Consider the following 13,963-nt stretch of genomic DNA (forward strand, 5'->3'; position numbering starts at 1 on the left):
ATAAACATGTATGGACATTCACCATGCCACATGGACTCATCCTTATCTTATTTCGTAATCCAGACCTGAGAAGGACATTGTGCATAAATGCCCCAGGAACTGTCACTAGGCCTCAGTGGCCACTTCAGTCCTCCGCCCTCCAGGACTGGGCATTGAGGACAACTTTAATTAAGAGGGGGGGTTTGTGGTGGCCCAGTACAGGAGGTGTTACCCCGTGCTTCCGCTGTCAGGCAGCCTCCTTCAGTGTCCCCAAGGCCCCCTGCACTTGTTTCCCCATTGTAAATATATTTTACCATGTAAAGTGTTATAAAATGTAATGTTGCTTTAAAAGTTATACCATGTGATATGTCATGTGATTCTTACCCAGGAGGTACAAGTGACCAGGTGACCCCAAGAGTGACCTATGGGCTCCCTGCAAGTCTCCCCCATATAAGCCCTGGGTGAAGCTTCGCTCTCTTTGAGTTCTGCTCTACTGCTAAGCTGAGGTCCAGTGGAGTCGTGCCTAGTGTGTGTGTGTCCAGAGTGTTGGAGACCTCAAAGTCCTTTCCTGCAGCCACCATCTAGTCATGTAAGATAAAGTCACAGCTTTATGAGTCAAGTCAAGTCAGTCCTTGTCATCTGTCAAGTCAGCGGGGTCTGCATTCAATTGTCCAGTCCTACTACATGTCCCAGCAAGCCCTTAAGGTCTCTGTGTCACTGGTCACCTCCTTTGGCCCTGGCTGAACTGTATAGACTTTACCAACTGTCTAACCTCAGTAAAGCTACCATTGTCCGTAACTTGGAGTCGGAGTCTTTATTGCCCATGTGCCTAGCCCAGGATCCAGCTGTATACCTTCGGGTGGTTTTAGACTAAACCACGCCCTGGTGTCATGAATACAAGGGCTTAATGCCATCTGCCCCTAGGGTAACCAGATCTGCCCTCATCACACCCCGCTACCACAAATGCAATATTCATGATGTAATGCACACCAATACATCTGCAATAAACTTCCAATACACATATACATTTATGCAGTTTGCAAAACCCCTTTTCCCTCAGCCACACAACAACCTGGATAGTAGTTTGACCATTGGTGCTGGGACACTACACATACAGTGGCAAATGTTATCTATAAGGACCCATTGTAAAAAAAAATGTATACTGAGTGGTTTATGTTTCTTCAAATATAAATTTTATCTATGAGGTATCTATTTAAATGGGCACTGTCAGATAGAAAAACTTTTTATATGTTGTACATTTTGGCAAAACATTAACCTAACATACTTCATAAGAAATTTTACGAGAGATCACAGAGGAGTGCTATCAGACAGGAGAGAGCACAGAGGAGTCCTATCAGACAGGAGAGCACAGAGGAGTCCTATCAGACAGGAGAGAGCACAGAGGAGTACTATCAGACAGGAGAGAGCACAGAGGAGTACTATCAGACTGGAGAGAGCACAGAGGAGTGCTTTCAGACAGGAGAGAGCACAGAGGAGTGCTATCAGACAGGAGAGAGCACAGAGGAGTCCTATCAGAAAGGAGAGAGCACAGAGGAGTTCTATCAGACAGAAGAGAGCACAGAGGAGTGCTATCAGACATGAGAGAGCAAAGAAGAGTATTATCAGACAGGAGAGAGCACAGAGGAGTATTATCAGACAGAAGAGAGCACAGAGGAGTCCCATCAGACAGGAGAGAGCACAGAGGAGTACTGTCAGACAGGAGAGAGGACAAAGGAGTACTATCAGACAGGACAGAGCACAGAGGAGTACTATCAGACAGGAGAGAGCACAGAGGAGTACTATCAGAAAGGAGAGAGCACAGAGGAGTACTATCAAACGGAAGAGAGCACAGAGGAGTACTATCAGACAGGAGAGAGCACAGAGGAGTACTATCAGACAGGAGAGAGTACAGAGGAGTACTATCAGACAGGAGAGAGCACAGAAAAGTCCTATCAGGCAGGAGAGAGCAAAGAGTAGTACTATCATACAGGAGAGAACACTGAGGAGTCCTATCAGACAGGAGAGAGCACAGAGGAGTGCTATCAAACAGGAGAGAGGACAGAGGAGTCCTGTCAGACAGTAGAGAGCACAGAGGAGTACTATCAGTCAGGAGAGAGCAAAGAGTAGTCCTGTCAGACAGTAGAGAGCACAGAGGAGTGCTATCAGACAGGAGAGAGCACAGAGGTGTCCTATTAGACAGGAGAGAGCACATAGGAGTGCTATTAGGAGTGCTCTGATAGCACAGGAGAGAGCACAGAGGAGTGCTATCAGACAGGAGAGAACACAGAGGAGTGCTATCAGACAGGAGAGAGCACAGAGGAGTGCTATCAGTCAGGAAAGAGCACAAAGGAGTCCTATCAGACAGGAGAGAGCACAGAGGAGTCCTATCAGACAGGAGAGAGCACAGAGGAGTGCTATCAGTCAGGAGAGAGCACAAAGGAGTCCTATCAGACAGGAGAGAGCACAGAGGAGTTCTATCAGACAGGAGAGAGCACAGAGGAGTGCTATCAGACAAGAGAGTGCACAGAGGAGTGCTATCAGACAGGAGAGAGCACAGAGGAGCGCTATCAGACAGGAGAGAGCACAGAGGAGTACTGGCCCACCCTCACTCACTTATTAAGCTTCAGTTTAGACAAAGATATGATTTTCTAAGCCATGATTTATATAAAAAGGAAATAGAATTTTCTTATAAAGTATATTAGAAAGGTTAATGTTTTGGCAAGATGTACAACATATAAACATTTTTGAATCTGACTATTTAAAGAATGCCTGTGATAGATACCATAGTGTCACATTTATTACTTATAGGGCCTGATTGTAAATAATGTTTTACATGGAACATACAATACCAATGTTTTAAAAGGCACTGTGGACACATGTAGCATATAGGGACACTGAATATATATCATAAATGTGATGTAAGCAGCCTTCTTAGATTACAGCTAACATGTTGAAGCGCTTGTCTCATTACAGACAATTCTTTTAGTGTCAAAAGGAGAAATATATTGAACAAGTAAGATGAATACAATACAAAACAGTCAAACAACAGACAATGCAATGCCAATAAAAAGTAAATATAAGCATTAGAGAATAGATAACATATCATATGGTCATATAAAGACATAAAAGGGTAGCCAGACAAGGGGGAGACAGAAGACAGGGGAGGGGATATAAGGGAGGTGTGAATGTGGGGTAGGTACCAGACAACAGAAGAACAATCGGGTCCATATTAGTCACAGTAAGAATAGAACATACCAAGAAAACCCCAGTCAATCAGGCCATGAGCATAATCATAATTACGCGTGGGAGGAGGAGATCCAAGGATCCCACACTTTCAAGAAGTTGTCCATTTTGTCAGCTCTAATAGCATTTAGTTTCTCAGACAGGAGAATATTGTTGATTCTTGATATTACCATACTAAGGGAAAGGTTTGAGGAGCGCCATTTTGAAGCTGGATGAATGTGTTCTGCTAGGAGTATAAATTGAATAAGGCGAAAGGAAGCAAAGGTAAAACCTGTGGGTTTGTGTCCCAGGAGACATACTTTGGGACACAAGGGATATTGTGTCCCTGTGACAGTAGAGATAAGATCAAGCAACATGGGAGCAAGACCACCAAATATGGTGCATAGATCCCGGATCAGTACAGCCACGAAAGCTCTGGGAATATAATGTGAAGTCTTGTCGGTACATAATAGGTCCTGTGTAAAATTTTGAGCGCTGTCTCAACTAATGAAACCTGCCATCTACCTTTACTAAGGCACTCACAGCATGTGTGCTATTCGGATATAGTCAACGAGTCCTGGATGTCCGCCTCCCATTGTAACATAAATGGCAACTTCCTATCTTTAGGTGGTTGATTTAAAAAGGCATGAATAATAGAGAGAGGCAGTGCGAAAAGGTGTGTATAAGGCTTGGGTTTCATAAAATGTAGAGTCATGAACGTTTTTTGGGATAGTAATGGAGCACAAAAATGAGAAGACTTGTGTCAGTCTAAAATGTTCTGAGAAAGTGGGTGAAAAACGGGAAATGAATAGGTCAGAAGTCATGAGTTTCTTAGCCACAAAAAAATGGTGGATAGCATGTAACCTGTTCGCTGTCCAAGCGAAATCCGACTGATGCAATGCGTGAGGGAAAGCAGGGTTAGAGAGCAGAGGGGTGACTGGGGAAATGGGAGATTTCAGAGATAGTTTGAACCTTACCACCAACCACAACAGGAGGGTGTAGAGGGATATGGAGGCCGTCAGAGGGACATGTTGCATGATCAGACCAGGATGCCACATTAACCTTTTAAAGACGCCGGGCGTATGCATTCAGCAGGCATCCCGGCACATCGCCGAGGGGGGTCCTGAGATCCCCCCCATGTCGGCAATCGCAGAAAATCGCATGTCAATTCAGACATGCAATTTTTTCAAAAAGCAAAAATATGTCCATTTTACGATGCCAACATAAAGTGGACATATTGTATTTGTGAATAAAAATAAAATTTATTGGGAATATCCATTTTCCTTACAAGTAGAGAGCTTCAAAGTTAGAAAAAAGCAAAATGTTCAAAATTTTCATGAAATTTTGGGATTTTTCACCAAAATCGGATGCAAGTAATGCCGAAAATTTACCACCAAAATAAAGTAGAATATGTCACGAAAAAACTATCTCAGAATCAGAATATTCGGTAAAAGCGTTTTCGAGTTATTAATTCGTAAATCGATGGTGGTCAGAATTGCGAAAAAAGGGCTCAGTCCTTAAGGTGAAAAAGGGCTGCGTCCTTAAGGGGTTAAAGATGAAAGAGTGTAAGGGGTCAGGAGATTATTTTCTAACCACACCCATCTAGGGCAGGAAGCAGAAGCATTTTTAGAGAAGCAACTGAGACAGTCTTGCAGCCTTGAAATAAAGCACAAAATTGGGGACCGATAGGCTGCCCATTCTTTTATGGAAAAACATTAAAGACCTGGGAATACGGGCATGTAGACCCCGCCAGAGGAACCTAAAGACATCAGCTTGCAGGGCTCGCAGGTCAGTCATACAGACCGGGATAAGTAGAGTCCGAAACAGATACAGGAGCTTCGGTAGCACCACCATCTCAATGGAGTGTAAGCGACCCAACCAGGAAATGTGTGGCAAGTTCCATCTGGCAAGGTCTGCACGTATGGATCTGTATAAGGGAAGATAGTTAAGACGATAGAGGGAAGGAAGGGAGGAGGGAAGTGAGATACCTAGGTAGGGAAGATGGGAGGTAACAAGTTGGAGAGGAAAACTTTTTTGGATGAGGTTTTGAGTGTTCCTCGGAATACTGCACAGGAGGATTTTTGACTTGTGCTTGTTGACAACCAGACCCGAGATGGCTGAGAATCTATCAAGAAAAGCAAAGAGATTAGGTGAGCATAGTAGCGGTTTTGTGAGCATTAAATGGGTACTCCAGCCCTAATACCCCTTATCCCCTATCCAAAGAATAGGGGATAAGATGTCTGATCGCCGCTTGGGACCCCCCGCAATCTGTCATTCAGCACCCACCTTTGAGAGCTCTCCGCAGCGCTGGAGGCTCCGAGTGTGTGGCATGACGACCACGGGGCCGGAGTATAGTGAAGTCCCAACTCCGCCCCCGTGTGACGTTATGCTCTGCCCCCTCAAAGCAACTCTATGGGAGGGGGCCGTCATGCACCCTCCCATAGACTTGCATTAAGGGGGCGGGGCGTGACACCACACGGGGTGGAGTCATGACATCACGATATTCCGGCCTTGTGTTCATCAGGCTGCACACTCGGAGCCTCCAGTGCTGCAGAGAGCTCGCAAAGGTGGGTGCTGAATGACAGATAAGGTAAGGTAAGGTAAGGACAGGTAAGATTGCGGCAGGAGAGCTTGAAACAGGGTGGTCACCGTCCCCGGTAAATCAGTCACCGACTCAGGTAAGCCGCATATACAGACATTAGCCCTCCTGGACCTGTTCTCAAGGTCTTCTATCTTCAGTTCTAGTAGATCCTGTCTGTCTGTGTGCTCCGAAGTAACATGGTGGTCGGCTTTAATGGCGTCTGCTAGCTCGTGCGCTCTGATCTCTAAGTATGCCACTCTATGTCCCAGTTCGCCCACCTGTCTCGTGAATTATATAACCACTTAGGCCAGTTCAGCTTTAAACATGGCTTGAATATTGTGGAACAGGTCTGTGGGGTTAAGCGGGTTCGCCGGAGAGAGTAGCAGTGGAGAGGAGTCGGCAATGTCCTCCTCTTCCTAGGATCCCGGGTAAGGCGTGCATCAGGGAGTCGGCGCCATCTTTGCTTTAGGCCCCGTTCGGAACATGTCCGGAATAGTCTCTAATAACGATATCGGAGAGGTGCCAGAAGTAGACGGTGCTTACTTGGCCATCTTAGGAAGGTGTAGTGAAGAAATCACAGCTGAGATGCTGCATTAACAGCGCTTATAGAGGCCCGTTCTCGGTAGGTGGCACGGAACTCACATAGTACAAGTCCTCACCAGTGAGCTGGACAATTCTTTTAATATGTGGGGATCACAAGCCTTCAGTGCCTATTGTTCCCATCCTCCCTATACATATGCATAAGTAAGGCCTTATGTGCATTATTTCTTAATTTAGAGAGAGGAATAAGCCTCTGCCAGACACCTAGTAAAAACAAAAGAATCAGGTGTTGAAATTTAACATGTTTTTTCCTTTTTTTCCCCAGCATCATCTTTAGGGGTAAAGGTGGGACACCCCATTACAAATAAGATAACTGTCTGTTACCTTTACAGAGTCCAGCTTCTGCGACTCCCAGCAAACAGCCGATATTGCTGGGGGTGTTTACAAGGGTGTACCTAGAAATCATGGGGCCCCTTGCAAAAATCAGAATTGCAGACCCCCCCACCCCTCATTTTACTATGGGGCCCTACTAACCCTCATTTCCTCATGTTGATATGGGGCTCCACTAACCTCCCCTGCCTCTATAGTGAAGCCTTGATTCCTCACTATCTACACACTGGGTGGGTAGGGCGGTGTCACAGCCACAGTGGCACTGGCCTACCAAACATGTTCATTGGCCAGCCGAGTCCTGAGGCAGCAGTTACCAGGAACATGGGAGTTTGCGATTGGCAAGGCAGGGGTCCATAGAGGCAGACCACACAACCACAGTTGGCCCCCTTGACCCATGGGAACCATAACAGTTGCATAGGATGCCTCTATGGGCGGTACGCCACTGGGTGCAAAAAATTTCCACTAATGTAGAGGAAAACCTGCTGCCTATTAGCAACCCCCCACTCTGGCTTATACGAAGAGCTCCCAACCAGGGCATTCCCTGCCACTATTTCAAGTGCTGAGATTTTCCGTGTGGATGTCCACACGGAAAATCTCAGCACTTGAAATAGTGGCAGGATTAGACTCTGGATCCGCCACTGCCTCCATGATGACCATATGCCTTAGGGCATGTGGACAAAAGTTGTCCTGATGAGACAACTCTTTAAAACCCCCGAAACCCTGTAAACACTACCAGACCATGTTAAAAATAGCCAATACTTAAAAATACTCTAGAGATCACATAAAACCATTGCAGTCCAGATTCCTGTACTGCACAGATTCTGGTTTCCCAAGCTTCCCCAAACCGGCTGTCATATTTTGTATGTGCGAGAAAACGTGGAATTAATCACCTTCCCCATATAAACAATATAGGTGTGATCCCAGCAGGTTAGCACAATTAATTTCCACACAAAATGTAATGAAATCTGAAAATATGCCAGTGTTTTTTTTATTTTTTATTTTCCGCAGCGTTGGCAAGATCACAATGAAAAATTGTCACTTAAAGCACAAAAGGTAACATTTGGAAAGCATTAAAGGCTTCTTCTGGTTAGTAGGATTGTCTCTCCCGGCCATCACGAACACTGTGCTTGATGGAACCTTACAGCAATTTAATCTGATCTGTGTGGACACAGAGATTAACCTATCACTTTTGCAAATTGCACCTCCCTGCGACTTTTCAAATTGAGTGAGTCATTCAATTTATGGATGCCTGGAAGATTAGAAACATGGGGAATGGGAAGGCTGCATTGGTCCCTGCTGACGGTGCAGTTCAACAAAAGAATGACATATTTCATACATTTTAAAAAGGAAATTAACGCCCCAGGGAACCTGAACTGGTGTTGAGTGTGGAAATATCTAACATGAGGCATGTTCCAGAAATACGATCCACAACCAAGACTTTAAGAGCCATAACTTTATTTTCGAAAGGAGAAGTAACACGTTTACAGTATCTTAAGTGGCTTAGGAATCTACCATTTATTGGCCCGCTTCGCTGGCAGGAGACCAAATGAGTCCAGGGAGGAAAAATAAAAATGTATTACTACTGGAGAAAGTTCTCAGCTTTTGACATTTGTGTGTGATAACAAGCTGAATGGAATAATGCAGAATACACAGGAAAATTCCTCCGATCTGGAGCTTGGGAGTGGACAATACCAGCATCTATTAAAAGTATGGAAACACCATTTTAATCTGGCATCAATGGGACCTGATAGGTGCTGGATTAATGGTTCATGTTATGTTTTGGTACTTCTGGATAGCATCTAAGGTTAAGTTATCATCAGGGTCGGGGACTCTGTTCAGAGCCTGTGTCACATATGGGCAGGGAAAAGGTGAAGTGCTGCACTCACCCACAACCTTTTTACCTTCCCATTGCGTATCCGCCCTAACTGACAGATCCACAACCACAAAGACAGTCCCTGCCTATTACATGATGGGACTTCAATGTTAATATAACTCCTTAAGGACTTAGGACGTACCAGTACGTCCTGAGCCCGCTCCCGGTGTAAAAACGGGGTCACGCCGTAACCCCGCATAACACCGGGTCGATCCCGACTGCTAATCAAAGCCGGGACCCTGGGCTAACAGCGTGCAGCACCGATCGTTGTGCCGCGCCCTATTAACCCTTCAGACGTGGCGATCAAAGTTGACCGCCGTGTCTGAAAACAAAAGTAAACGCTTCCCGGCAGCTCAGTCGGGCTGATCGGGACATCGCGATAAAATCGCGATGTTCCGATCAGCTGGGACGCAGGCGGAGGTCTCCTTACCTGTGTCCGCGGCGTCCGATCGGGGTTTGATTGCTCCAAGCCTGAACTACAGGCTTGAGCAATTGAGCCCCTATCTCGCTGATCCGTGCAGAGCTATGGCTCTGCAGGGATCAGCATAGGAGATCAGTATGTGCAGTGCTATAGCTCCCTATGGGACCTATAACACTGCAAAAAAAGTGAAAAAAAAAATAGTTAACAAAGGTCATTTAACCCCTTCCCTAATAAAAGTTCAAATCACCCCCCTTTTCCCATTAAAAAAACACCATGTAAAGAAAAATAAATATAAACATATGTGATATCGCCGCGTGCGTAAATGTCCGAACTATAAAAATATATAATTAATTAAACCGCACGGTCAATGGCGTACGCGCAAAAAAATTCCAAAGTCAAAAATAACTTATTTTTGGTCGCTTTTTATATCATGAAAAAATGAATAAAAAGCGATCAAAATGTCCGATCAATATAAAAATTGTACCGCTAAAAACTTAAGATCACGGCGCAAAAAATGAGCCCACATAATGCCCCATACGCAGAAAAATAAAAAAGTTACATGGGTCAGAAGATGACAATTTTAAACATATACATTTCCGTGCATGTAGTTATGATTTTTTCCAGAAGTATGACAAAATCAAACCGATATAAATAGGGTATCATTTTAATCGTATGGAACTACAGAATAAAGATCAGGTGTCATTTTTACTGAAAAATGTACTGCATAGAAACGGAAGCCCCCCAAAGTTACAAAATGGCGTTTTTTCTTCAATTTCGTCGCACAATGATTTTTTTTTCCGTATTGCTGTAGATTTTTGGGTAAAATGACTGATGTCACTGCAAAGTAGAATTGGTGGCGCAAAAAATAAGCTATCAGATGGATTTTTAGGTGCAAAATTGAAAGGGTTATGATTTTTGAAAGGTGAGGAGGAAAAAAACAAAAGTGCAAAAACCGAAAACCCCTCAGTCCTTAAGGGGATAATAAACTACAAAAATACTCAGTGACAGGTCAGGGAATTTGTGAGAAATACAAAAGGCAAATGATACACTAACAATACAAAGGGAGACAAACAAACCAACAGATAATTCAGGGTCAGCAAGCCGAAGTCAGAACCGAAAGAACAAGAGAAATGCCGAATCAGAAAGCAAGGGGTTAATCCAGGAAAACCAGACAAAGTCCAAATACCAGATAGCAAAATGCAATACAGAAAGCTAGCTATGGAAAATATCTTCTTTCTGAGGGCGGAGCCTAGCCGAGTGAACCTTCAACTCTCCTGCCGTACACAAGCCCAGAAACCAGGCTCTCAAGCCAGTTCTGTTGGAGCTGACGGTTATAAAGACGGAAGTGCAGGCTATAGGCTTCCGCATAGAGGCTCTGGAATCTGTGCTCTCCGATTTGGCATCCCACTCTGCGGCACATGCCACCAGGACAGAGCAGCTAGAGGCACATGTCAACGCAGCTCTCATCCTCATAGAGGACCAGGAGAAGCACAGTAGGAGTAAGAAAATAAGGATTAAGGTGTTTCCGGAGTATTGCACCAGCCGTGGCCACAGAGATTTTTACCAGCCTGTTGAGAAATGACATGGTGAAGCAAGTCAGACCCGCCTTCGTGGGTCTGAGGGTCTAGGTTTAGGGTGGAGAGCTGTATGAATCCTCTCACCACCCTAAGCCTAGACCCTCAGACCCACGAAGGATGTAATCTGTGGATTGCTGTCCTTCGTAGACACTGCTGCTATACTGCAGGCCTCAAGAGAATGAAAATCCATTAATTATGGAGACGCTGAGATCAGGACATTAACTTTATTAGGACATTACTCCGTTCACCTTAGCAAAACGTCACCTGCTGAAACAACTTTGGGATAAGAGTCTGACGTACATCTGGCTGTTCACTTTGAACTCTCTGTCATAAAAATGTAACGGCACATGATCATCCACACTGCGGAAGACCTCGCTGCAGCCTGGAAGACTCTTGACATAGAACTTGTGTTCTATGTCCCATCCTGGCTACCAGTCTCCAACCTAAGCACCTTGCCTCCCATCCTCAGGGTGGAAGACTGGGAACAAGTTGTTTGTGGGAAGCACTCCAAGAACAAGAAGACCCCAGTAAAGGAGGCTCCTCCGCCACGCTGAAATCATGGTACTTTTGCTCGTAGACCTGATTCCCAGAGGCCGTGATCTAATTGCGCTGGCTTGCCTGGTGAGAATTGCTGTGGCTAGCGGTTAGCTACAGCAGAAGTTCTCCAAGCATGTTTTCCCTTTTGGGCCCTTTGCCCTGGTTGCCAACAGATACGGTAAGGTTTTCCACTCACCCAGTTTAAGCCTGTTGTGGACTATGCAAGGTACTGTTAACCCTCCCCCCCCCCCAACACACACACACACACATACACCCTCCAAACCTCTGCCTCGTTGAAGAACTACAGAGAACTTTACTTATCTACAGTTCAGCATCATACTCATAATCCCCCCCCCACCCTTTCACTGATACTATACTCTCTTTTTTTGTACAAGACCATATGTCTAACACAACCTTTGTCTCATTTAATGTTAGGGGTTTAAATACGCCTAACAAGCATTACTATGTTCTAGATGTTCTACAGCAGCATAAGCCTTCTGTTTTTTCAGGAAACTAATTTTAAGTTAAAAATACCATGACTGCCACAGAAACATTACACCCAATGGTTTCCTTCCTGCCATGGTGCCTCAGCATCTAAAGGCATCTCTATAACCATCCACAAAGATTGCTTGGTCAAGGTATTACAGACTTACTCTGACTCTGTAGGTAGAGTCTTATTCCTTTGCATACAGCTCTATTCCTCTAAACTGACACTAGCAAACATTTACGCTCCCAACCACGCACAGGTACCATGGCTCTTGAAAACCCTTGATGACCTTAAAGGTTTCGCAGATGGTCCAAATATTCTTGGAGGAGATCTCAATGTCCCTTTAGATACAGAGTTTGACACGTCCACCTCGCACTCTACTATCTCTCAGAAAGTACATTCTAAATTCTCTGATTTGTCTATTACAGATGCATGGGGACAGGTGAATCCTTCCGTTCAGGAGTACTCACACTATTCTTCTGTACAGCCCACCTACCATAGACTGGATTATCTCCTGGTGCACACCTCCCTTCTTCCGTCTCTCACGGCCTCAGCTATAGACTCAATCATGCTCTCTGACCACACTCCAATCTTTTTCTCTCTCTCTTTTTCTAACTCCCCTTCCAACTCGTGGCGCTGGCACCGAAACGAAAGCATCCTTGATGACCCTCAGGCCCACAGGGATATTTAATCTCAATTAAGCTCCTATTTTAGACTTAATGCCTCCTCTGGCCCCTCTTCACCCTTGGTTTGGGAGGCGCACAAGGTGTTTATAAGGGGGATCTTTATCTCCTGGGGTGCAAAACTTAAAAATTAACGCCAACACGAGATGGACACATTAGTTACTAAAATTGCAACATTAGAGCGCACTCACAAAAGGAATAGAGCCACATCCCTTCAGGAGGATCTTAAACACCTTAGAGAACAGCTTCGAACGCTTCTCAACAACAAATCAGCTAAGTCCTATGTTCATCATAGACACAGAATATATGCCCAAGGGGACAAAGGAGAAAAGCTCATGTCTTCTTTGATAAAGATGGCAAAAGTGAAGAACATACATGAAAATGAATACATGATATTATATATGCATATGGGACACTGCATACATCCACACAAGCTATAGCTAAAAATTTCCAACAATTTTATTTCTCATCATATAATGTAGCAGATGCAGACCCCCTTGGAGTTGGCAGGGCAAACCCCCTTAAGATTAAAGGATAACTCTGTGATGTATCAACGTATCCCCTATTCTAAGAATAGGGGATAAGTGTTAGATTAACGGCTCCCCGGTTCCCTGCATGAAATTAGCATTTTTGACCACAGCACGAAGCTGCGGCCGACACGCCCCCTCCTTGTAGTTCTATGGAAGAGCCGGAGATTGCTGAAAGCAGCGCTCCGGCTCTCCCATAGAGCTGCATGGAGGGGCATGTTGGCCGCCACTTCCTGTGGTGGTCGAAAATGCTTGTTTCATGCAGGGAGCCTGGGCGCCGATAGGGAGGTCACAGGGGGCCCCAGCGGTCGGACCCCCGTGATCTAACACTTATCCTCTATGCTTAGGATAAGGGATAAGTTGTGACATCCCCGAGTTATCCTTTAAGGACTTCTTAGCAGACTTAGACCTCCCATGTCTAGACGAAAACATGAGACGTGACCTCTTAACCCCTGTCTCGGAGCACGAGACTCAAAAAGTAGGTTCCTCTTTTCCACCAGGAAAAAGCCCGGAACCCGATGGCCTCCCACTAGTTTACTATCGTAAGTTCTATGATACTCTTAGCCCCCATTTTGTCAATCTGTGCTCCTCTCTCTTTCAGGGTACCCCCCTGCCCAGACAGTCACAGGAAGTCTACGTGACATTAATTGGTAAGGAAGGCAAGGATCCCAGAAAATGTGGTAGCTATAGACCCATCTCTTCATTAAACCTAGATCTTAAAATATGGGCCTAGATTACTTTCCTCATTTAGCAGGCAATGAACAGTCTGGTTTCGTTCCTGGGAGGGAGGGCCGCATGAATACGACGAGATTACTCACTGCTATTCACCAAGCTCATGCAAAACAACTGCCACTTACTCCTTTGGTGTTGACGCCGAGAAGGCATTCGACAGAGCCAACTGGTCTTTTATGGAGGAGACTCTGCGAAGATTTTGTTTTCTGGAGCAACTCATAAGGGCATTTCTGTCTTTATATGCCCAACCCTATGCCTCCCTTCTAGTAAATGATTGCATCTCCCCCCCCCCCCTTTCAGATCACCAATGGGACTAGGCAGGTTTGCCCCCTTTCACCAACCTTATTTTTTCTCGCCATTGAGAGACTGCTTCAAAAGATTTGTCAGCTTATGGATGTTAAAGGTGAATTGAAG

At 45.1% G+C, this 13,963-nt stretch overlaps 1 protein-coding gene across 1 annotated transcript in view; it reads right to left on the reverse strand.

Annotated features, from left to right (window-relative positions):
• The window catches only part of EIF3E (eukaryotic translation initiation factor 3 subunit E), a 97,109-nt gene extending 83,437 nt beyond the window's left edge, over window positions 1-13,672 (reverse strand). Inside the window, exon 1 of the mRNA XM_056522590.1 lies at window positions 13,556-13,672. Coding sequence (XP_056378565.1) covers window positions 13,556-13,564 — 9 coding nt within the window. The 5' untranslated portion in view covers window positions 13,565-13,672. The remainder of the gene's footprint in view (window positions 1-13,555) is intronic.
• Between the last annotated feature and the right edge of the window lie 291 nt (window positions 13,673-13,963).

This window comes from Hyla sarda, chromosome 5 (assembly GCF_029499605.1).
Source record: "Hyla sarda isolate aHylSar1 chromosome 5, aHylSar1.hap1, whole genome shotgun sequence".
In the NCBI taxonomy this organism is placed as follows: Eukaryota; Metazoa; Chordata; class Amphibia; order Anura; family Hylidae; genus Hyla; species Hyla sarda.